The sequence below is a fragment of the Symphalangus syndactylus genome, chromosome 1, assembly GCF_028878055.3.
Source record: "Symphalangus syndactylus isolate Jambi chromosome 1, NHGRI_mSymSyn1-v2.1_pri, whole genome shotgun sequence".
Taxonomy (NCBI): Eukaryota; Metazoa; Chordata; class Mammalia; order Primates; family Hylobatidae; genus Symphalangus; species Symphalangus syndactylus.
Window position 1 is genome coordinate 108,221,016 of NC_072423.2, and position 25,776 is coordinate 108,246,791.

The window sequence follows — 25,776 nt, forward strand, 5'->3', positions numbered from 1 at the left end:
GGAGGTGGACTTTGGGAAGCTCAATTTCTATGTAGAGCAATTAACAATTGCCAAAAAGGCATGTAAGAAATGCAAGGAACATATACAGAAGAGTGACAATGGCAACATGCTAAATACTAGTTTTCAAATATCAGTGAGTTTGAAGCAGAGTAAGGATTTTATCTTATCCAGCAAAGATGGACAGATCATTTTGAAAGTTAAAGGAATAGGCTAATGAGGGTAAACCTTTGGCCCCATCTGTATTGTACTGATGAACCGTTCTTTCTTCAGATTCTCCACAGAATCATGTTGACATCTCATTTCTAGAAATAACTTCAACACGTATCCTCTCCATAACCTTCTTAGATGATTGACTTTTGGCAGAGTCTTTCCAAAAAAAAATGCAATGTTTTGAAGGCTTTAAGAGCAAACCACGGACAAATACATAGGGAACCTGCTGATAGGGGAACGTTGGAAGGGGCTATATATGAAACGGATAATCTTCTTTTTTAATTATTTAAGTTCCAAGAGTCGCCTCCTCGATTTTTCCCTTCTCATCCCATTGTTGGGAAAGTGGATATCACATCAACACAAAAAGAGGCTGAAAACCAACATATAGTGGTCACTGGGTCTGTGAGCAGTTCAAGGAGCAGTGAGATGTCATCATCAAAGGTTGGTGGGAACATATGCTGGATTTTTAAAAACCTTATAACCAGGTGTGGTGGCTCATGCATGTAATCCCAGCACTTGGGGAGGCTGAAGCAAGAGGATCAGTTGAGCCCAAGAGTTCAAGACTGGCTTGGGCAATATAGTGAGACCTTGTCTCTACAAAAAATTTAAAAATTAGCGAAATGTGGTGGCACGTGCCTATAGTCCCAGCTACTCATCAGGCCGAGTTGGGAGGATGGCTTGAACCCAAAAGGCAGAGGTTAAGGTGAGCTGAGATCGTGCCACGTACTTCAGCCTGGGTGACAGAGCGATAACCTGTCTCAAAGCAAAAACCCTCTAAAACCTTCTTATAAAGCTTTTTGGTTGTAAAGTCTTGTGTATATTGTGAAGTTTTTTTTTTTTTTTTTTTTTGAGACGGAGTCTCGCTCCGTCGCCCAGGCTGGAGTGCAGTGGCGCAATCACAGCTCACTGCAAGCTCCGCCTCCCGGGTTCACGCCATTCTCCTGCCTCAGCCTCTCCGAGTAGCTGGGACTACAGGCGCCCGCCACCACGCCCGGCTAATTTTTTGTATTTTTTAGTAGAGACGGGGTTTCACCATGGTCTCGATCTCCTGACCTCGTGATCCGCCTGCCTCGGCCTCCCAAAGTGCTGGGATTACAAGCGTGAGCCACCGCGCCCGGCCTGTTGTGAAGTTTTGTATTAAAACATCTTAGCTCTGCTTCTTGCCAAACACTGGAAGGAACAGATGGGACAGATGTGATCTCAGCAGAATCTTTTTTTTTTTTTGAGATGGATTCTCGCTCTGTTGCCCAGGCTGGAGTGCAGTGGCACAATCTTGGCTCACTACAACTTCCATCTCCTGGGTTCAAGCAATTCTCCTGCCTCAGCCTCCTGAGTAGCTGGAACTACAGGTGCCAGCCACCACGCTCGGCTAATTTTTGTATTTTAGTAGAGATAGGGTTTCGCCATTTGGCCAGGCTTGTCTCAAACTCCTGACCTCAGATGATCCACCTGCCTTGGCCTCCCAAAGTGCTGGGATTATAAGTATGAGCCACCGCACCCAGCCTCAGCAGAATCTTTGATTGAAATGGACAGATTCTGTGGTTTCAGAGATGGTCACTTCCAGTGAATTAAAGAAACCAAGTAGGCCAGGCGCGGTGGCTCACGCCTGTAATCCCAGCACTTTGGGAGGCTGAGGTGGGCAGATCACGAGGTCAGGAGATCGAGACCATCCTGGCTAACACAGTGAAACCCCATCTCTACTAAAAATACAAAAATAAAATTAGCCGGGCGTGGTGGCGGGCGCCTGTGGTCCCAGCTACTCGAGAGGCTGAGGCAGGAGAATGGCGTGAATCCGGGAGGCAGAGCTTGCAGTGAGCTGAGATCAGGCCACTGCACTCTAGCCTGGTGAGCGAGACTCCATCTCAAAAAAAAAAAAAAAAAAGAAACCAAGTAGATTCTGAATATGACAAATGTGAAAGTCCCCATTTGCCCTTCCAAAAATGAGCACCTCCCAGAAACGAGGGCTGTGATCATTGTGATCACTTCTCACTAGTAGCTATAACCCTGCTGTGGGCTGATTTCCAATGGACACTGCTCTAAGTCCAGCACAAGACCTGTTTTTTTTGGTCTTGCTGTGTCACCCAGGCTGGAGTAAGACCTTTTTCTTTTTTTTTTTTTTTTTTTTTTTTTTGAGGCGGAGTGTTGCTCTGTCACCCAGGCTGGAGTGCAATGGCGCGATATCAGCTCATTGCAACCACTGCCTCCCAGGTTCAAGCAATTCTCCTGCCTCAGCCTCCCGAGTAGCTGGGATTATAGGCACGCGCCACCATGTTCGGCTAATTTTTGTATTTTTAGTAGAGATGGGGTTTCACCATGTTGGCCAATCTGGCCTCGAACTCCTGACCTCGTGATCTGCCCACCCCAGCCTCCCAGAGTGCTGGGATTACAAGTGTGAGCCACCACATCCAGCCGAGACCTTTTTCTTAATGCTGAATGATACATCATGGATTGTAGGTGTTATAAGAATAGCAGGTAGGAATGGAAGTGACTCTGTGACTTTCTTTTAAAGGATCGACCATTATCAGCCAGAGAGAGGAGGCGACTAAAGCAGTCACAGGAAGAAATGTCCTCTTCAGGTAAAGTTGACTTCTTTTCTTCATCTAATTGGCAGTTAGGGGTGTATGGTTCGTGGACAGAAACACTGGTTCTGACTATGAGAGGTTGAAACTTTCCAGCCGCAGTAAAACATGTAGGAAACCGATTTGGAAAAGATTTTGAAATTTCTTAGTCAAGTCTTTTAAGAAATCATCATAGGGTGTTGAATCTGGTTCAAATATCAGAGGAGGGGGATATTAAAGAAATAACAAGAGGGCTTTGAGTGGCAGTAAGTCCTGGGAGGTTTTAGACCAGAAATCAAGTGAATGTTTAACATTTTTCCATGTCCAGTGTCCACTGGTCAGTGAATTGCTCCCATCTTAGGAACAGAGGGAGGTTGCTCGGGGAGTGGTGCTGCTCTAGGCTGAGGGCTATCATTCTTTTTATTATTTTTTAAAGATAGTACTAGCAGTTTCCATTTATTGAATGCTGACCATGTCTTAGGCATTATGGTAAACATATTAAGTTTCATATTTACAGTACTGCCAAAATATGCAGCATTATCCCCATTTTGCAGCTAAGGAAATTATCTCATTTCATATTTACAGTACTGCCAAAATATGCAGCATTATCCCCATTTTGCAGCTAAGGAAACAGAGGCTCTGAGGAGTTAAGTAACTTGCCCAAGGTCACAGAGCTGGTGGACCCAGAGCTAAGATTTCAGCTGAGGTGTCAGACACCAGAGAAATGATAAATATGCTGTTTGAGTTACTTTTGGGCTAGCTCTTGCTGGGGTATGTTCCATACCAAATACAAAGCCCTCTTCAGTTGGGGCAGCCCATCACAAACAACTACTGGGGATGTTTCCTTTTTCAGGCCCTCCAGGGAGGAAAGCTTCTCTGAGTGTAGCAGGGCCAGGAAAACCCCAGGAGGAAGACCAGCCCATGCCTGCCCGACGGCTCTCCTCTGACTGCAGCGTCACTCAGGTGCATTACGTACTCCTAAGAGAGAAGGTGGACAGTCTGCATCTGGCAGGCCTAATGCAGTAAACCTTTTAAATGTCAGCTCCATTTATTTTTGGGACAGGGCCAGCTTGTTACATCTTTTCACTCTTGATAAAGAAAGGAACTGGTAAATAATAGTCAAAAGGATTATGTTTGACCCATTAAGGGAATACATTTTTCAGGTACTCTTGTAAACAATTGATAGCCTAATTAAAAATATTTTGTAGGTTGTTCTTTAAAACAGGACTTCCTGATGCAGTGGCTCACGCTTATAATACTTGCACTTTGGGAGGCCAAGGTGAGAAGATTGCTTTAGCCCAGGAGTTTGAGATCAATCTGGGCAACATAGTTGGACCCTGTCTCTAAGAAAAAAAAATTCCCTGGCGAGGTGGTGCACACCTGTAGTCCCAGCCACTCAGAGGCTGAGGTGGAAGGATCGCTTGAGCCCAAGAGGTCGAGGCTAAGTGAGTTGTGTTCACACCACTGTGCTTTAGCCTGGGTGACAGAGCAAGACTCTGTCTCAAAAATATAAATAAAAAATAAATAAATAATAAATAAATAAAAAACAACTTTCTAAGGGCTTGCACTAGGCAACATTTTGCTCAATCTGCTGTGATACCAACATACCCATCTGTGTCACCAGATTTGAGTCTCACCTGCTAATCATTCCTCAGTTTCTTATTTGTGTCAATGTAGTTTACCTTCTTGCCTGTAGATGATGTAGGGACACCATCTGATGGCTAAAAGGGTAATTGCTAGGTTTCTAACCCATGTTCACCTCTCTGTATAATACTCTGGGAATTCTTCCTGCTCTTTGAAAGTATTGGATGTATTATTTCTTTAACTATATCATTTAGTTATTTCACTGATAGAGGCTGCCTTCCATATCCCAGAGTTGTAAGGTTTATGTGTATTTTTAGGTAATCCTTTAAAGCACTTTAACAGTCTCACATTAAGAGCAAGCTGAAGCTGGGCATGGTGGCTTGTGGGTGTTATCCCAGCTACTTGGGAGGCCAAGGAAGGAGGATTGCTTGAGCCCAGGAGTTTGTGGCCAGCTGGGCAACATAGTGACACCTCTGTATCCAAAAAAACAAAACACAAAAAGACAAACTGAGGTTGCCTAGGTAATTTAAAATGCCAACATTCCTATAGAACAAGCCTTCTGCTTAGGAGTTGATAAACCAGAACTAGCCATCCACTGTCCTCTGGAAATTTCTTCATAGCTGAGACTCTCCAGGACCCTCATAAAACTTCACCTTGGCCAGGCGTGGTGGCTCACGCCTGTAATCCCAGCACTTTGGGAGGCCGAGGCGGGCAGATCATGAGATCAGGAGTTGGAGACCAGCCTGGCCAACATGGTGAAACCCTGTCTCTACTAAAAATACAAAAATTATGGCCGGGCGCGGTGGCTCACGCTTGTAATCCCAGCACTTTGGGAGGCCGAGGCGGGCGGATCACGAGGTCAGGAGATCGAGACCACGGTGAAACCCCGTCTCTACTAAAAAATACAAAAAATTAGCCGGGCGCGGTGGCGGGCGCCTGTAGTCCCAGCTACTCGGAGAGGCTGAGGCAGGAGAATGGCGTGAACCCGGGAGGCGGAGCTTGCAGTGAGCCGAGATTGCGCCACTGCACTCCAGCCCGGGCGACAGAGCGAGACTCTGTCTCAAAAAAAAAAAAACAAAAAAAACAAAACAAAAATTAGCTGGGCGTTGTGGCACATGCCTGTAATCCCAGCTACTCACAGGAAAATCACTTGAACCAGAGAGTCGGAAGTTGCCGTGAGCCGAGATCGTGCCACTGCACTCTAGCCTGTCTCAAAAAAACACAAAAAACAAAACAAAACAAACAAAATAAAAAACTTCACCTGATGTTCTTCAGTTATTCTTGTGAACTTTATGAGTGAACTGGGATATCATATGGGTAAAATCACTTCAATGTTTTTTTCTTTTTGCCACAAATCATATGGGAACAATTTTTGTATTTGTTAGATTCTCCTGTTATATTGCACCTAGGAATGTATTGTGTCTAGTTGTTGCATCTAAGACTGGTTCAAGTATCACATTCTGGTTGTGTTGTCATGTAGAATTTTATATCTTCCAAACATTTATTAGGAAAGGAAACTGACTCATTGTCTGTCAGAGGATGAGTTAAGTTCGTCTACAAGTTCAACTGATAAGTCAGATGGGGATTACAGGGAAGGGTAAGTTCTTGTTTTTCTGTCTCCCTTTATAAACTATTTCTGTTTTAATGAATATTAAATGTACATTTTCAGTAGTATTCAGATCTCTAGTATTCCCACTGATAAAATTATAAATGGTTTGTGGCATATGCTGGAGCTAAAAATGTCTTTTTTTTTTTTTTTTGAGACAGAGTTTCGCTCTTGTTGCCCAGGCTGGAGTGCAGTGGCGTGATCTCGGCTCACTGCAACCTCTGCCTCCTGGGTTCAAGCGATTCTTCTGCCTCAGCCTCCCTAGTAGCTGGGATTACAGGTGCCCGCCACCACACCTGGCTAATTTTGTATTTTTAGTAGAAACAGCGTTTCTCCATGTTGGTCAGGCTGGTCTTGACTTCTGACCTCAGGTGATCCGCCCGCCTCGGCCTCTCTAAGTGCTGAGATTACAGGTGTGAACCACTGCGCCTGGCCAAAAATGTCTCTTCTATGCACACGTCTGATTTTCTTCTTTTTTTTTTTTTTTTTGAGACAGAGTCTTGCTCTGTTGCCCAGCCTGGAGTGCAGTGGCACAATCTCGGTTTGCTGCAACCTTTGCCTCCTGGGTTCAAGCAATTTTTCTGCCTCAGCCTCCCGAGTAGCTGGGACTACGGGCACGTACCACCACACCCCGCTAATTTTTTGTATTTTTAGTGGAGACGGGGTTTGACCGTATTAGCCAGGATGGTCTCGATCTCCTGACCTTGTGATCCACTCCCCTCCGCCTCCCAAAGTGCTGAGATTATAGGCCTGAGCCACCGTGCCCGGCCACACATCTGATTTTCATTCAGAATTCTTAAAGAATGTCTTGTTAGATGTGTAGATACATAGTTTTCATCAGATTTAGAAAAACTTTGGCTGGCCAGGTGCAGTGGCTCACGCCTGTAATCCCAGCACTTTGGGAGGCCGAGGCGGGCGGATCACTTGAGGCCAGAAGTTCAAGACCAGCCTGGCCAACATGGTGAAACCCTGTCTCTACTAAAAATTCAAAAAAGTTAGCTGGGCGTGGTGGCACATGCCTGTAATCCCAGCTACTCAGAAGGCTGAGTCAGGAGAATCACTTGAACCTGGAAGGCAGAGAATGCAATGAGCCGGGTGAGATCATGCCACTGTACTCCAGCCTTGGCGACAGAGCAAGACTAAATAAAGAATAAAGAGGCCGGGCGTGGTGGCTCACGCCTGTAATCCCAGCACTTTGGGAGGCTGAGGCAGGCAGATCATGAGGTTAGGAGATCGGATCGAGACTATCCTGGCTAACACGGTGAAACCTCGTCTCTACTAAGAATACAAAAAAAATTAGCCGGGCGTAGTGGTAGGCACCTGTAGTCCCAGCTACTCAGGAGGCTGAGGCAGGCGAATGGCGTGAACCAAGGAGGTGGAGCTTGCAGTGAGCTGAGGTTGCGCCACTGCACTCCAGCCTGGGTGACAGAGCGAGACTCCGTCTCAAAAAAAATAAAATAAAATAAAGGAAAACTTTGGCCATTATTTCACTCTGTGCCCAGGCTGAAGTGCAGTGGCACGATCTCAGCTCACTGCAAGCTCAAGCTCCGCCGCCCGGGTTCACACCATTCTCCTGACTCAGCCTCCCAAATAGCTGGGACCACAAGTGCCCGCCACCACACCCGGCTAATTTTTTGTATTTTTTTAGTAGAGATGGGCTTTCACCATGTTCGCCAGGATGGTCTCGATCTCCTGACCTTGTGATCCGCCCACCTCGGCCTCCCAAAGTGCTAGGATTACAGGCATGAGCCACCACGCCCCGCCTGGCCATTATTTCTTCACTTTTTTTTTTTGGACTTCTTCCTGCCCTCTTAGGGATTCCAATTACATGTATATTAGGTTCCTTAAATTTGTGCCACAGCTCACTGATGCTCTGTTTATTTTTACTTTTTTAAAAAATATTTTATTTATTTTATTTATTTTTTGAGACAGAGTCTCACTCTGTCGTCCAGACTGGAGTGCAGTGGCATGATTTCGGCTCACTGCAACCTCTGCCTCCTGAGTTCAAGGTATTCTCCTGTCTCAGCCCTGCCGAGTAGCTGGGATTACAGGCACATGCCACCATGCCCAGCTACATTTTTGTATTTTTAGTAGAGACCGGGTTTCACCATATTGGCCAGGCTGGTCTCGAACTCCTGATCTCAGGTGATCTGCCCGCCTCGGCCTCCCTGATTGCTGGTATTACAGGCATGAGCCACTGCACCTGGCCTATTTTTACTTTTTTTCTGTTTCACATTTCATAGATTCTATTGCTATGTCTTTGAGTTCATTAATCTTTTCTTCTGCAGTGTCTAATCTGTTAATTCTATCCCGTGTATTTAATATATTGTATCTTTCATTTCTATAAATTTGATTTGGGTCTTTTTTTAATGTTTTTGTGTCTCTCCTTAACATGTTCATGTTTTCTTCTACCTTGGCCATATGGAATATATTTATACTACCCATTTTAATGTCCTCATTTATTAATTCTATCAGTCGTGTCACTTTTGGATATGTTTCTATTAACTGATTTCTTTCTCTTCACAAATGTATGATATTTTCCTGCTTCTTTGCCCATCTGGTTATTTTTGATGGGATGCTAGACACTGAATTTTACCTCATTGGAAGCTGGTATTTTGTTTTTCTTTAAGTATTCTTGAACTTTGTACTTGAGTATAGTTAAGTTACTTTGAAATAGGCAGAATTTGTATACAGAATCTGGGGCCGTTTCTTTTAGACTCTCTCCAAGGTTCCTGTCTCACTTTCTAGTGACAGTGCTTGTTCTGAACTCTGTGCTTTCCATAAGATTGTGAGTTCTCTTGTACTTTGATCTGCCCATAGCCTGCCCTTAGGCTTAAAGGTGTTGACTCTTCTCCAAGATCTGCCTGCAGATTTTGTTTATTCTGCATTGCCTTTATGTTGTTGAGTTTTGTATTTTGTCTAGAATTTGTAGTTGTTATTTGTGGAAGGGTCAGGTCAGTCTGTAGGAGCTTACTTGGACATTTCAAAGCAGAACTCCCGAAAGGTCGTTTTGCACGTAATTTTTTAATGAAAAATTCTCATGAAGCCAATTAAATAACAAAGGGATATTTTTTTGCCCCAGGAAAGGTCAGACAAATGAAATTAATGCCTTGGTACAACTGATGACTCAGACCCTGAAACTGGATTCTAAAGAGAGCTGTGAAGATGTCCCAGTAGCAAACCCAGCGTCAGAATTCAAACTTCATCGGAAATATCGGGACACACTGATACTTCATGGGAAGGTTGCAGAAGAGGCAGAGGAAATCCATTTTAAAGAGCTACCTTCAGGTGATCAGCTTATTATTATTTTTTGTTTTTTAGACGGAGTCTCACTCTGTCACCCAGGCTGGAGTGCAGTAGCGTCATCTTGGCTCACTGCAACCTCTGCCTCCCAGGTTCAAGCGATTCTCCTGCATCAGCCTCCCAAGTAGCTGGGACTACAGGCATGCACCACCATGCCCGGCTAATTTTTGTGTTTTTGGTAGAGGCGGGGTTTCACCATTTGGCTAGGCTGGTCTTGAACTCCTGACTTCAGGTGATCCTCCCACCTTGGCCACCCAAAGTGCTGGAATTACAGGCGTGAGCCACCACGCCTGGCCTAGTTTATTCTTTTGCAGCAAACTGGAGAGCATATGTTTATTGGAGAATTGTGTCAAAACAAGGAACTAATGCCTATAAATTTTTTCGTGTTTTTAAAATTATTTTATTTGCATATCTCCATAAAAGGTATATCTTATGTTATGCAACAGAGGTATTCCTGAAAAGTTACATGAAAATTAATTTTTAAAAATAAATAAATAGATAAATGTTTGTGGTTTTTCATGTGACTTTTTTTCAAGTTAGACAGTTGTGTTGTTTTTTAGGTTTAAGAGATGGTAGTGAAGCTTAAGTTCATATGTAAATATTAAGTCGTTAAACCAAACTCTTGTCATAGGGAAAAAAGAATGTCAGTGTAACAAGATTTTTTAAAAAACAGGCCTGCTGGGTACGGTGGCTCATGCCTGTACTTTGGGAGGCTGAGGAGGGCAGATTGCTTGAGTCCAGGAGTTTGAGACCAGCCTGGGCAACATGATGAAAACTTGTGTCTACAAAAAATACAAAAATTAGCCAGGCAAAGTGGCTCATGCCTGTAGTCCCAGCTACTCAGGAGGCTGAGGTAAGAGGATTTCTTGAACCCAGGAGGTTGAGGCTGCAGTGAGCCATGAGCATGCCACTGCACTCCAGCCTGAGCGACAGAGCAAGACCCTATCTCAAAAAATCAAATGAAATGAAATAAAAATAAAATAATAAAATAAAATACCAAAAAAAAAAAAAAAAAAAAAGGCCTGGTGTGGTATAATCATGCCTGTAATCTCATTGCTTTGGGAGGCCGAGGTGGGAGGATTGCTTGAGGCCAGGAGTTCAAGACCAACCGGGACAACATAGACCCCATCACTACAAAAAATTTAAGAATTAGTTGGACATGGTAGTGCATTCCTATAGTTCTGGCTACTTGGGAGGCTGAGGCAGGATGATTGCTTAAGCTCAGGAATTAGAGGCTATAGTGAGCTATGGTCACACTGCACTACATCCCTGTGACAGTGTCAAGACCCTGTCACTTTAAAAAAAAAATAGGCTGGGCGCAGTGACTCATGCCTGTAATCCCAGCACTTTGGGAGGCCGAGGTGGGTGGATCACAAGGTTAGGAGATCGAGACCATCCTGGCTAACACAGTGAAACCCTGTCTCTACTAAAAATACAAAAAATTAGCCGGGCGTGGTGGTGGGCCTGTAGTCCCAATTAGTTGGGAGGCTGAAGCAGGAGAATGGCGTGAACCCAGGGGGTGGAGCTTGTAGTGAGCTGAGATCGTGCCACTGCACTCCAGCCTGGGCAACAGAGCAAGACTCTGTCTCAAAAATAAAAAAATAAAAATAAATAAAATAAAATACAAAATTTTAAAAAATTGCAGTGTTCTTGCTATAGTGGTAAAAGTGTTTATTTTTCCCTTTGTCTTTGTTGTTGCCTTTTAGCTATCATGCCAGGTTCTGAAAAGATCAGGAGACTAGTTGAAGTCTTGAGAACTGATGTAATTCGTGGCCTGGGAGTTCAGCTTTTAGAGCAGGTGTATGATCTTTTGGAGGAGGAGGATGAATTTGAGAGAGAGGTGAGTGTCTCATTAGCTGTATCAAGCTGCTTATGTTATAGAATTTTTTAAACAACCTTTTGAAATATAAATCACACATAACAATTCACTCATCTAAAGTGTACAGTTCAATGGTTTTTAATGTGTTTACAACGTTGTACAATCATTACCACGATTGATATTGGAACATTTTCATTACCCCCCAAGAAACCCTGCACCTGTTAGCAGTCACTCCCCATGGTCCGCATTGCCAAATCTGAAGTCTTGAAGATTTATTTTTATATTTTCTTCTAAGAGTTTTTTTAGTTTTAGCCCTTTTAGGTCTTTGGACACTTTTTTTTTTAAGGAAAATTTAAACTTTAGCTAGGGCGTGGTGGCTCACACCTGTAATCACAGCACTTTAGGAGGCTGAGGTGGGTGGATCACCTGAGGTCAGGAATTCCAGACCAGCCTGGCCAACGTGGTGAGTGGTGAAAGCCCGTCTCTACTAAAAATACAAAAATTAACTGGGCACGGTGGCACGCACCTGTAATCCCAGTGGCAGAGGAGGCTGAGGCAGGAGAATTGTTTGAACCTAGGAGGCGGAGGTTGCAGTGAGCCAAGATTACGCTACTGCACTCTAGCCTGGGTGACAGCAAGACTCTGTCTCGAAAAAAATAAAATAAACTGTATTAGCTATTACCTAAAACATGAGAACTATGTACATTCTAAATCAAAGAGTTACAAATTATAGTGCCAGCAGTTAAATGTGAATCATACTCAAGAATTTCTATATTGGTAGTTTTCTTTTTTTAAAATGAAATTTCATTTTATTCTGGTAAAGACTAATGTATGCCTGATCACCTAGTGATAATCCGTAAGTTTGGTAATTCACAACATTTTTAGAAACCACATAATATTAACATTCAAATAAAGCATTATAGAAAATTTTATAAAGAATGAAGTGCTAGTTGGGCAGGGATGGGTGGGACAAAAAGAAAAGAATGAAGTGTTTACTATAATTCTTTTTTTTTTTTTATGAGATGGAGTCTTGCTCTGTCTCCTAGGCTGGAGTGCAGTGGCGCGATCTCGGCTCACTACAAGCTCTGCCTCCCCGGTTCACGCCATTCTCCTGCCTCAGCCTCCTGAATAGCTGGGACTACAGGTGCCCGCCACAACGCCCGGCTAATGTTTTGTATTTTTAGTAGAGACTGGGTTTCACTGTGTCAGCCAGGATGGTGTCGATCTCCTGACCTCATGATCTGCCCACCTCGGCCCCCCAAAGTGCTGGGATTACAGGCGTGAGCCACTGGGCCCGGCCTGCTATAATTCTTTTTAAAAACGTTGGTTCATCTTGAAAGATCGATGGATTTTTAAAATATCAGAAGAAAAGGAAAATAAATTTCTCCCCGCCAAAAATACATAAGAACCACTTACTGGCACTTGTATTTTAAGTACCTGGAAAAAAACAGGACAGATTTCTAAAGGCAATTAATAACAGCTGTTACAAGGACTTGTTTCATTTGATTTAGCACCAAGTAAAATAAGAGTAAATATGCCATGGAAGACATAGTCGGGTTTTTCCTCCACTGCTCATATTGCCCCACTTCTCCTACCAGACCATACAGTACATCAGCAACCATCCTTGTTGCCCCACTAAGGAATCACTTTAGATTCCAATTTTTAAATGGCTGGTCAGATGACACCAGTAGAGTTCTTTCCCCTTAAGATAAGGTGGCAGTGAATGCTAACAGGTATCAATTTATTTGATCAGAAACAAACAACTCCTTCAGGAAATTAACTTACTTTCCTGATCCTTGTTAACCTATCATGTAAATTCTTTTTATTGGCACACCTGTTTACTAATTACGATTGATTGCTATTTATGGCAAAGGAACATTCCCCAAGCATGCCTGAGCTATTTACTAATGACACAGTGTGCTTACTTTACATAGTGCCATGGGTTTTCTCTTTTTCTTTTATTTTTGGGAGGGGTGTACAATACCTTGTTATTTATCAGGGCAGATCTCATACATTGGATCAAAAAGAGAAACTGGTAAGTAGATCGTAAAACACATTTCTTAACCTGAGTAACATCTGTAAACATAGACTTTAACTACATTTTGTTGAAAAATTCATTCAACTTTGGTGCTTATCCAAGAACTTACAATGTCAATTTCTGACATAAATAATAACCCTCAGTACATACGTATTTTCAAAAGAAAACAAGTGATCTTAAAGTAATATTTTTATCTATGTAATTGATACATTTTTATAGCAAATTGAAAATTCTGAGTAAACTGAAAGTGTGTTTAACACCAAAATAAATTTTGCTCTAACAAATGTTTTAAAAGTTTAGACATCTCTGATGTTTTTGAAGATAACTGGATAAAACACACTAGATGATTTCAAAAGATGAATCTTGGTATCCATCTCATTTGATACTTCCTTAGTATTCAGAATAAAATTAGTAGAAATAAAAGTAGTATACTTTTCAAAGAATTCATACATACGGGAAGTCTAATGAAAAGCAGCTTCTAAATGGAAGGCCTAGGAGGTTTGCTCATCTTACTCGTTACATGTATTTCTCCTCATGGAGTAACTGAAGAGCTTTCTGGCTTGTTTGTGGAATTTTAGTTGGTAGGAAAGCATATACATAGGGCCAAATCTTCTTGGTTTCTGTTCTGGAGAATGTTTCCATTACCCCTTTTTTTCTGGTAATATTCTAAGACTGGCTTTGTTTCATCTCACAAGCCTTTAGTCTCTTGATAACCATCTCTAGTTTATCATCCTCTTGCTGAATGAGAGGCTCCCCAGTCAGATCATCAATGCCAACAGTTTTGGGAGGGTTGAATTCAATGTTGTAGACTTGGCCACTGGCGGGATGAATTGTACTGGTAGTTTTGATTAAACTCTCTACTCCGATATAACTGTTCTTTCTTTTTTTTTTTTTTTTTTTTTTGAGACGGAGTCTCGCTGTGTCACCCAGGCTGGAGTGCAGTGGCACGATCTCGGCTCACCTTCACCTCCTAGGTTCAAGCGATTCTTCTGCCTCAGCCTCCCTCAGCTGGGACTACAGGCGTGCGCCACCACACATGGCTAATTTTTGTATTTTTAGTAGAGACAGAGTTTCACCATGTTGGCCAGGATGGTCTCGATCTCTTTTTTTTTGAGTTGGAGTCTCACTCTGTTACCTAGCAGGCTGGAGTGCAGTGGCATGATATTGGCTCACCGCAATCTCCGCCTCCTGGGTTCAAGCAATTCTCCTGCCTCAGCCTCCCGAGTAGCTGGGATTACAGGTGCCCGCCACCATGCCTGGCTAATTTTTGTATATTTAGTAGAGACGGGGTTTCACCATTTTGGCCAGGCTGGTCTTGAACTCCTGAACTCGTGATCCACCTGCCTTGGCCTCCCAACATGCTGGAATTACAGGCGTGAGCCACTGCGCCTGGCCTATGGTCTCGATCTCTTGACCTCATGATCCACCCGCCTTGGCCTCCTCAAGTGCTGGGATTACAGGCATGAACCACTGTGCCTGGCCAACTGTTCTCTCTTTATATATTATTTTTATATATATTATCTTTACATTTGTAAGGTTACCTTTCAGTGTATGGATCAGTAGATGGGTACTGAGGCTTGAATGCAAACTGAATTCTTTGCCACATTTATTACATTTATAATGTTTGTGACCCATGTGAGTCCTCCAGTGTTGTGTTAGCTATGAAGTACGACTGAAGACTTTGCCACATTTTTCCATCTGTAAGGTGTGCAGTGAATTCTCTCCAGTATGAATTTTCCAATGTCATGCAAGGTGTAAATTTTTATTGACCTTGCCACATGAATTACACTTGTAAGGTCTCTCTCCGGTATGAATTATCTGATGGTTGATTAGGTATAACTTGCGTCCGAAGACCTTGCCGCATTCACTATATTTGTAAAGTTTCAGTCCAGTATGGATTAGAAGATGGGCCATAAGTCCTGAACGCTTTGCAGTATGGATTAGAAGATGGGCCATAAGTCCTGAACAAATGCTTTCAACTTCTGTTACATTTGTAAGGCTTCTCTGTACTATGAATTAGTTGATGCTGTGTAATTGACGAAAGACCTTGCCACATTCATTACATGTGTAAGGTTTTTCTGCAGTATGACTTCTCTGTTGAGTGAGGGAAAATTTGTGCCTGAAGTTCTTGTACACTCGTTACATTTGTAAGGTTTTTCTCCAGTATGGATTACAAGATGGGCAGTAAGTCCTGAACACTCTTTAAATGCTTTGCCACATTCGTTACATTTACAAGGCCTCTCTCCAGTATGAAGTCTTTGATGTTGTGCAAGGTTTGAATTGCTGTTAAACACCTTGTGACAGTCACTACGTTTGTAAGGCTTCTGTCCAATATGAATTCTCCAGTGATCTACAAGGTGTGGATTGCAACTAAAGACCTTGCCACATTCACTGCATTTGTAAGGTTTATCTGCAGTATGGATTACTTGATGATTAGTAAGGCTTGCAGACACTCTAAAAACTTTGCCATCTTAACTACGTTCATAAGATTTTTCCTCTAATGTGTGCTTTGTCTTCTTGTGAGAGTAATGGGAAATCAATGAAATGATTTCTGTATTTATTTAAAGTGTGTGTTTTAACACTAGAAGAAATTTTTTGAAGTGGTGGAACTGAGGAACTATGGTTTGTAAACTTTTCAATTTGATTACTTCCATAAATTTTCTTTCCAGCTTAAAATAGCTGCAATTCAGGCAGATGTGACTGAAGGGTTAATCCAAGTTGATTTTTAATAGGCTCATTTTCTGTATTACTTCCCAATATACAGCTCCTCCCTGTGTTCACACCTTTGATGCATTCCCTGCCATTTGGATTGTTTGCTGTCTTCACCCTGCAGAGTCCAGAGCTCTCGCTTTGTCTCCAACATGGAGATAATGCTCAGGTCAGGAAGACAGATTCCCAGGAAGACCAGGTTCCTGTAGTTCTACATCACTTCCCTGTATAAAGCCCTCTGTGCAGGGTCCAGTTATTTCCACTCCTCCTGAGAGAATTCTGTAGCCACATCCATGAATGTCAAGTGACGCTAAATAAGAGTCCTTCCTGATTCCTTTTCTTTCCTCTTCTTTCTCTTCTGGGCTTCTTTATCACACAGCCTGACTCATAAGAAATCAATCTGTGGCTGGGTGCGGTGGCTCATGCCTGTAATCCCAACACCTTGGGAGGCCGAGATGGGCAGATCACGAGGTCAGGAGATGGAGACCATCCTGACTTAACACGGTGAAACCCCATCTCTACTAAAAATACAAAAAAATTAGCTGGGTGTAGTGGCAGGTACCTGTAGTCCCAGCTACTCGGGAGGCTGAGGCAGGAGAATGGCATGAACCCGGGAGGCGGAGCTTGCAGTGAGCCAAGATCGCACCACTGCACTCCAGCCTGGGCAACTGAGAGAGACTCTGTCTCAAAAAGAAAAAAAGAAAGAAATCAATCTGTGAGGCCGGGCGCATGGTGGCTTACGCCTGTAATCCCAGCATGTGTTAGTCTGTTCTCACACTGCTAATAAAGACATACCTGAGATTGCGTAGTTTATAAAGAAAAGAAGATTAATTGGCTCACAGTTCCATATGGCTGGGGAGGCCTTAACAATCATAGCAGATGGTGAAGGGGAAGCAAGACACTTCTTACATGGCAGCAGGCAAGAGAGTGTGTGCAGGGGGACTGCCCTTTATGAAACTGTCAGATCTCGTGAGACTTACTCGCTATCACGAGAACCACATGGGAAAAACCCGCCCCCATGATTCAGTTAACCTCCCACCGGGTCCCTCCCAGGACACGTGGGGATTATGGGAGATACAATTCAAGATGAGATTTGGGTGGGGACACAGCCAAACCATACTTTTGGAGGACGAGGTGGGCAAATTGCCTGAACTCAGAAGTTTGAGACGGGCCTGGGCAACATGGCGAGGCTCCTGTGTGTGCTGCGGCATGACCTTCACTCCACACGATCAGCTTCCAGGTCTCATTGGACACATTTTGAGTTAATTCTTGTATATGGCATGATGAAGTAAAGCTCCAACTTCATTGTGTATGTGGCTGTCCTGTTGTCCCATCACCATGTGTTGCAAAGACTATTTTTTCACCTTGTTAAAAATCAGTTGACTATAGACACATGGGCTTATTTCTGGACTCTCATTTCTATCCCGCGGATCTATATATCTATCCTTATGCCACTACCACACTTTGCTTACTGTTACTTTGGAGTAAGGTTTGAAATCAGGAAGGGTGAGTCTTCCATTATTATTCTTTCTCGAGATTGTTTTGGTTATTCTGGGTCCCTTGCAATTACATATGAATTTTAGAATTTGCTTGTCAGTTTCCACAAAGAAGCCAGCTGTCTTAAAGAAATTAAGAAAGAAAAGTATGTTTATAAACTTTGTTGTTGTAACTCTATCATTTCTGGATCTCTTTATTTTTTCTTTTGGATTCAACTTTCCATGTGGAGTCATTTCTGTAGCCTAATACAGCTTTGCTCCCACTTACCTCCTTTGTTTTGTTATTGGCAAATATATTACATTTCTATATGTTATAGGCTCAACAATATATACATTTTTTAAAATTGTAATAAAATGGAGATAAAATATACCATTTTAGCCATTTTAAAGCATACAGTTCAGTGGTATTAAGTACATTCACATTGTTGTACAACACTCACCACCATCTATCATCAGAACTTTTTTCATGTTGCAAAACTGAAACTCTACACCTATTTAACAATAGTTCCCCATTTCCTGCCCCCACCAGCCCCTGGCAACCACCCATCTACTTTCTGTCTCTCTGAATTTGATTATCCTAAGCATTTACACAAAGCTGAGACATAAAAAGTAAAACTGGCCCACAAAGAAAGCTCCATGCTCAGATGCGTTACTGGTGAATTCTTCCAACCATCTAAGAAAGAAAGAACACCAATCCTGCACAAAGTCTTCCAGAATACTTTAAGAGGAGATACTTCCCACCTTATCCACAAAACCAGCACAACTCTGACATCAAAACTCAAGAAGGACACTACATGAGAAAATATCAGATCAATATCTCTCATGAACAGAATTGAAAAAAAACTTTAATCATCTGGATTTTGTTAAAGATTTTCGAATGAATGTTCATAAGGGATATTCATATGCATTTCTCTTTTCCTGTAGTGTCCCTGTCTGGCCCCAGCACCAGGGCATTGTCAGCGGCCTCATAAAATGAACCACGAATTACCCCTTCCTCCTCAACTGTCTGGAAAAGTTTGAGAAGGATTGGCATCAGTTCCTCTCCAAATGTTTGGTAGAATCACCAGCAAAGCCATCAGGTCTAGGACCTTTCCTTTTTGGGAGTTTGTTGATGATTGATTCATTCTCCTTACACTAGTTATGGGTCTATTCAGATTTTCTATTTCTTTGTGATTCAGTCTCAGTAGGTTTTATGTTTCTAGGAATGTGTCCATTTCATCTAGGTTTATGCAACTTGTTGGCATACAATTGTTCATAGTTCTCTTACGATTCTTTTTTATTTTATTTATTTTTGAGACGGAGTCTCGCTCCATCACCAAGCTGGAGTGCAGTGGTGCAATTTCAGCTCACTGCAATCTCTGCCTCCCGGTTTCAAGTGATTCTCCTGCCTCAGCCTCCCAAGTAGCTGGAATTACGGGCACACGCCACCACACCCAGCTAATTTTTGCATTTTTAGTAGAGATGGGGTTTCACCATGTTGACCAGGAGGTCTTGATCTCCTGACCTTGTGATCCGCCCACCTCAGCTTCCCAAAGTGTTGGGATTACAGGCATGAGCCACCATGCCCAGCCAATTCTTTTTATTTCTGTAGAGCTGGTAGTAATGTATCCATTTTAATTTCTTATTTTGGTAATTTGAGTCTTTTTATTTTTTATTTTTTGGCTAGTCAAGTGAAGCAATCTTTTTTTTTTTTTTTGAGATGGAGTCTTGCTCAGCTGCCCAGGCTAGAGTGCAGTGGCACGATTTCGGCTCGCTGCAACCACTGTCTCCCGGGTTCAAGTGATTCTCCCATCTCAGCCTCCCAGGTAGCTGGGATTATAGGCGACCGCCATCATGCCTGGCTAATTTTTGTATTTTAGTAGAGATGGGGTTTCACCATGTTGGCCAGTCTGGTCTTGAACTCCTGACCTCAGGTGATCCACCCGCCTTGGCCTTCCAAAGTGCTAGGATTACAGGTTTGAGCCACTGTGCCCGCCCTTTTTTTTTTTTAATTTAAAATATTTGAAACAGGGTTTTGTTCCATCCCTCAGGCTGGAGTGCAGTATCGGGGGGAACCTGCCCCCAATATTTCAACGTAGGTTCTTTCTATTTTCCATAAGTGTCGGCCAGCTGAGAAATAGAAAGAGTACAAAGAGAGGAATTTTACAGCTGGGCCTCTGGGGGTGACATCACATATTGGTAGGACCATGATGCCCACCTAAGCCTTAAAACCAGCAAGTTTTTATTAAGGATTTCAAAAGGGGAGGGGGTGTACAAACAAGGAGTAGGTCACAAAGATCACATGCTTCAAAGGGCAAAAGGCAGAACAAATATCACATGCTTCTGAGGAAACAGGACAAGGGCAAAGTCAGAACTACTGATAAGGATCTATGTTCAGCTGTGCACATATTGTCTTGATAAACATCTTAAACAACAGAAAACATGGTTCAAGAGCAGAGAACCGGTCTGACCACAAATTTATCAGGGCGGAGTTTTTTCCCCACCCTAACAAGCCTGAGGGTACTGCAGGAGACTAGGGCGTATTTCAGTCCTTATTTCAACTGCATAAGACAGACACTCCAAGAGCAGCCGTTTATAGACCTCCCCCCAGGAATGCATTCCTTCCCCAGGGTATTAATTATTAATATTCCTTGCTAGGAAAAGAATTTAGTGATATCTTCCCTACTTGCACGTCTGTTTATAGGCTCTCTGCAAGAAGAAAAATATGGCTGTATTTTGCCCACCCCCTCAGGCAGTCAGACCTTATGGTTCTCTTCCCTTGTTCCCTGAAAATCGCTGTTACTCTGTTCTTTTTTAAGGTGCACTGATTTCATATTGTTCAAACACACATGTTTTACAATCAATTTGTACAGTTAACACAATTATCATGGTGGTCCTGAGGTGACTTACATCCTCAGCTTACAAAGATAACAGGATTAAGAGATTAACGTAAAACAGTGTAAGAAATTATGAAAGTATTATTTGGGAACTGATAAATGTCCATGAAATCTTCACAATTTATGTTCCTCTGCCGCAGCTCCAGCCGGTCCCTCTGTTCAGAGTCCCTGACTTCCCGCAACAGTGCAGTGGTGCAATTTTGGCTTGCTGCAACCTCTACCTCCCAGGCTCAAGTGATCCTCCCACCTCAGTCTCTAGAATAGCTGGGACTACAGGTGTGGGGCACCATGTGCGGCTAATTATTTTTGTACATTTTGTAGAGATGGGCTTTCACTGTGTTCCCCAGGCTGGTCTTGAACTCTTAGGCTCAAGTGATCTGCCTGTGTCAGACTCCTAAAGTACTGGGGTTACAGGTGTGAGCTACCATGCCTGGTGCCTTAATTTTTTAAATTTTTTGTAGAAACAAGGTCTGTCTATATTGCCCAGGCTGGTCTTGAACTCCTGACCTCATGCAATCCTCTCATCTATGTCTCCCACAGTGCTGGGATTACAGTCTTTAGCCACCGTGCCCAGCCCAAGATCTTTCTTTTTTAATGTAAGTGTTTACAGCTATAAATTCCCCCCTTAGCATTGCTTTTGCTGAATTCCAAAAGTTTCAGTATATTGTTTTTTATTTTCATTTGTCTCTAAGTATTTTCTAATTTTCCTTTTGATTTCTTCTTTGATTCATTGGTGATTTAAGAGTGTGTTATTTAGACTGGGCACAGTGGCTTATGCCTGCAATCCCAGCACTTTGGGAGGCCAAAGTGGGTGGATCACTTGAGGTCAGGAGTTCACACCAGCCTGTCCAATCTGTGAAACCCTGTCTCTACTAAAAATACAAAAATTAGCTGGTTGTGGTGTTGGGCACCTGTGATCCCAGCTACTCAAGAGGCTGAGGCAGAATTGCTTGAACCTGGGAGGTGGAGGTTGGCATGAGCAGAGATCACATTACCACACTCCAGCCTGGGTGACTCCATCTCAAAAGCAAAAAGTGTTATTTGGTTCCCACAAATTTGGGAATTTTAGTTTTCCTAGTTACTGATTTCTAACTTCATCCCACTGTGGTTGGAGAAGATATTCTGTGTGCTATCTTTTCTTTAAAATCTATTGACACAATTTGTGGTCTATAGTATGGTCTGTCCTGGAGAATGACCCATGTGCACTTGAGAAGAATGCCTATTATTAGGTAAAGAATTTTAGATGTAAGTCAGGCATGGTAGCTCATGCCTGTAATCCCAGCATTTTGGGAGGCTGAGGCTGGTGGATTACCCAAGGTCAGGAGTTCGAGACCAGCCTGACCAACATGGTGAAACTCCGTCTCTACTAAAAATACAAAATTAGCTGGGCGTGGTGGTGCACACCTGTAATCTCAGCTACCAGAGAGGCTGAGGCAGGAGAATCGCTTGAACCCAGGAGGCAGAGGTGGTGGTGAGCTAAGATCGAGCCATTACACTCTAGCCTGGGCAACAAGAGTGAAACTCTGTCTCAAAAAAAAAAAAAAAGAGTTTTAGATGCCTGTTGGATCTAGTTGGTTTACTGCATTGTTTAAGTCCTCTTATTTATTTATTTGAGACAGAGTCTCGCTCTTTTTAAATTTTTTTTTTTTAAATTATTTATTTGAGACGGAGTCTCGCTCTGTTGCCCAGGCTGGAGTGCAGTGGCGCCATCTCAGCTCACAGCAACCTCCACCTCCCAGGTGCAAGCAGTTCTCTGCCTCAGCCTTCGCATAACTGCCATTACAGGCACCCACCACTACGCCCAGCTAATTTTTGTATTTTTAGTAGAGATGGGGTTTCACCATCTTGGCCAGGCAGGTCTTGAACTCCTGACTTTGTGATTCACCCGCCTCAGCCTACCAAAGTTCTGGGATTACAGGCGTGAGCCACTGTGCCCAGCCAAGTCCTCTATTTTTTTTTTTTTTTTTGAGATGGAGTCTCGCTCCGTCACCCAGGCTGGAGTGCAATGTCGTGATCTCGGCTCACTGCAAGCTCCACCTCCTGGATTCACAGCATTCTCCTGCCTCAGCCTCCCGAGTAGCTGGGACTACAGGCGCCCACCACCACGCCTAGCTAATTTTTTTTTGTATTTTTAGTAGAGATGGGGTTTCACCGTGTTAGCCAGGATGGTGTCGATCTCCTGAGCTTGTGATCCGCCTGCCTCGGCCTCCCAAAGTGCTGGGATTATAGGTGTGAGCCACCATGCCCGGCCCCAAGTCCTCCATTTTCTTAATTATCTTCTGCCAGGTTGTTCTATCCATTACTGAGAGTGGGGTATTGAAGTCTGCAACTATTAGTCATGGTTTGTTTTTTACACCTAAAAACAAACCATCAATATCCTCATTTGTACATTTAGGTGCATAAATGTTAATAATTGTTCTAATCTTCTTGCTGTATATGTCTCCTTTTTTGTCTCTTATAACCTTTTTTTAATTTAAAGACAAAATATTTTGTCTGATATTTGTAAAGCCATCCCTAATCTCCTTTGGTTACAATTTATGTGGAATATTTTTTTTCAAAATTTTTACTTGCAATCTTTTTGTGTCTTTAGATCTAGAGTCTCTTATAGATAGCATATAGGTGGATTCTGTGTTTTTTTAAATCCATTCTGCCAATTTCTATCTTTGGAGAGTTTAATCCATTTACATTTAAAGTAATTATTGATAAGGAGGGACTTATGTTATTTTACTAATTTATGTTCTGTATGCATTATAGTTTTTTAATTCCTTATTTGCTGCATTACTGTCTTCTTTTGTGTTTAGTTGATTTTTTTTGTAGTGAAAAATTTTAATATAATATGTAACATGTCCTGTAACTGTTTTCTCTGTGGTTACCATGGAGATTATATTTAATGTCCTAAAATTATAATACTCTAGTTTGAATTTATGCCAGCTTAACTTCAATAACATACAAAAACTGTACCCTTTTAACAGCTCTGCCCCAACTCCTTCTAGTTATTGATGTCACAAAAGTATATCTTTGTACATTATATGTTTTTTTTTTTTTGAGACAGAGTCTTGCTCTGTTGCCCAGGCTGGAGTGCAGTGGCGCAGTCTCGGCTCACTGCAAGCTCTGCCTCGTGGGTTCACGCCTCAGCCTCCCAAGTAGCTGGGACTACAGGTGCCCGCCACCATGCCCGGCTAATTTTTTTTTGTATTTTTAGTAGAGACGGGGTTTCACCGTGTTAGCCAGGATGGTCTCGATCTCCTGACCTCGTGATCCACCCGCCTCGGCCTCCCAAAGTGCTGGGATTACAGGCGTGAGCCACAGCGCCCGGCCTGTGCATTATATGTTTAAAAACAGGATCTAAAAATTGGTTTTTTAAAATGCATTAGTCTCTTAAATTATATGGAAAGCAAAATGTGGAATTGCAAACCAAAGTTACAGTAATATTAGCTTTTAGTCTAATTGTTTTGTAATGTATTAGCCTCTTAAATCTTGTAGAAAGCAAAAAAAAGAAATTACAAACAACTGTTACTATAATACCAGCTTTTATAGTTGCCCATCTGTTTACCTTTACCAAAGGGATTTCTTTTACAAATATATTTTTATTGTTAATCAACAAATCGTAATTGTACATATTTATAGAGTACAATGTGATGTCCTGATATATGTATACAACATGGTTTGATTAAATCAAGCTAATCAACATATCTGTCATCTCAAGTATTTATCATTTTGTTGTGATGAGGACATTTGAAATTCTCTTAGCAATTTTGAAATATGTAATACATTATTATTAAATGTAGCCACCATGTTGTGCAGTGTATCTCAAAATACTTACTCCTGCTGTATAACTGAAGCTTATACGTATTTGGTGCAGTTAATGGTGCCCTTCATTTCTCTGAGTCTCTGTTCATTTTTCATTTTAGTTTTTTTTCCATTATTTGGATTGCATAATTTCTATTGGTCTGTCCCCAAGCTTGCTAATTGTTCTGCCAGTGTAAGTACGCTGTTGAGCCTCTCTAGTGAATTTTTCTTTTCAGTTATTGTACTTTTTAGCTCTAGAATTTCCATTTGGGTCTTTTAATTAATAATTTTTTTCTGTTTCTTAATATTCTCTATTTGATATGACACTGTCATTATACCTTCCTTTACTTTTTAAATTATGGTTTCTTTTCGTTCTTTGAACATATTTATAATGGCTACTTTGAAATCTTTTTTTTTTTCTTTTTTTGAGACAGAGTCTCACTCTGTCACCCAGGCTGGAGTGCAGTGGCACGATCTTCGCTCACTACAACCTCCGCCTCCTAGGTTCAAGCGATTCTCCTGCCTCAGCCTCCCGAGTAAGTGGGACTACAGGTGCATGCCACCACACCTGGCTAATTTTTGTATTTTTAGTAGAGACGGGGTTTCACCATATTGGTCAGGCTGGTCTTGTACTCCTAACCTTGTGATCTGCCCACCTCGGCCTCCCAAAGTGCTGGGATTACAGGCGTGAGCCACCGTGCCCAGCCTACTTTGAAATCTTTGTTGAATCTAACATCTGGCCGCTTTCACAGGCAGTTTCTCTTGTTTGCTTTTTTCCAGCATATGTGTCATACTATCCTATTTCTTTGCATTTCTCACAACTTTTTACTGGAAGCTGGACATTTTAGATAATGCATTGTTTCACTCGGTATTGGCCCCCTTGGGGATTGTTATATGCTTATTTATTTGTATAGTAACTGGCTGGATTTGTATTTATTTATTTATTTTTTGAGGTGGAGTCTTGGTCTGTTGCCAGGCTGAAGGGCAATGGCACGATCTTGGCTCACCGTAACTTCCAACTCTGGTTCAAGTGATTCTCCTGCCTCAGCCTCCCAAGTAGCTGGGACTACAGGCACATGTCACCCCGCCCAGCTAATTTTTGTATTTTTAATAGAGACGGGGTTTCATCATGTTGGCCAGGTTGGTCTCAATCTTCTGACCTCATGATCCGCCCCCCTCGGCCTCCTAAAGTGTTGGGATTACAGGTGTGAGCCACCGTTCCTGGACTGAGTTGTTTTAGTGAAGTCTGTCTCCTTCCTCTTTCCCTTCCCTGTAGTATAAAGCCCCTGATGTTGCCCATCGGTGCGTGCGGCCTTGGGTGCTAACAGTTACCTTGGAATGTCTGTAGTTGTACAAGGGCTTTCTTTACTCTCTTTCCCTGACTTCATCTAACTTTTAAGACCCCATAGTTTCTGGCTGATTGCTTTATTGTTTTCAACAATGCCGTGGGGCATACATCACTCCACAGACTGATCTGATTAAATTTGGACTCTTTTTTTTTTGAGACAGAGTCTCGCTCTGTCGCCCAGGCTGGAGTGCAGTGGCGCAATCTCGGCTCACTGCAAGCTCCGCCTCCCGGGTTCACGCCATTCTCCTGCCTCAGCCTCTCCGAGTAGCTGGGACTACAGGCGCTCGCCACCACGCCCGGCTAATTTTTTTTTTGTATTTGTAGTAGAGACGGGGTTTCACCGTGGTCTCGATCTCCTGACCTCGTGATCCGCCCGCCTCGGCCTCCCAAAGTGCTGGGATTACAAGCGTGAGCCACCGCGCCCGGCAAATTTGGACTCT

The 25,776-nt window shown here is 42.6% G+C and overlaps 1 protein-coding gene across 12 annotated transcripts in view; it reads left to right on the plus strand.

Moving 5' to 3' along the window:
• The window catches only part of NEK4 (NIMA related kinase 4), a 61,818-nt gene that overhangs the window by 25,104 nt on the left and 10,938 nt on the right, over positions 1-25,776 (plus strand). For 9 of the 12 annotated variants that reach the window (XR_008657065.2, XR_010122464.1, XM_055274286.2 and 6 more), the window contains 6 exons: positions 502-651; positions 2,720-2,786; positions 3,622-3,731; positions 5,861-5,949; positions 9,041-9,246; positions 10,968-11,101. Coding sequence is in view for 10 of the 12 variants with exons in the window: in XM_055274286.2 (XP_055130261.2) it covers positions 502-651; positions 2,720-2,786; positions 3,622-3,731; positions 5,861-5,949; positions 9,041-9,246; positions 10,968-11,101 (756 nt within the window). In the remaining 2 variants the exon portion in view is untranslated. Of the gene's footprint in view, positions 1-501; positions 652-2,719; positions 2,787-3,621; positions 3,732-5,860; positions 5,950-9,040; positions 9,247-10,967; positions 11,102-14,024; positions 14,289-15,882; positions 25,478-25,776 lie in introns of those variants that run through there. The other 3 variants (XM_055274276.2, XM_055274315.2, XM_055274296.2) reach the window with 3 other exon arrangements.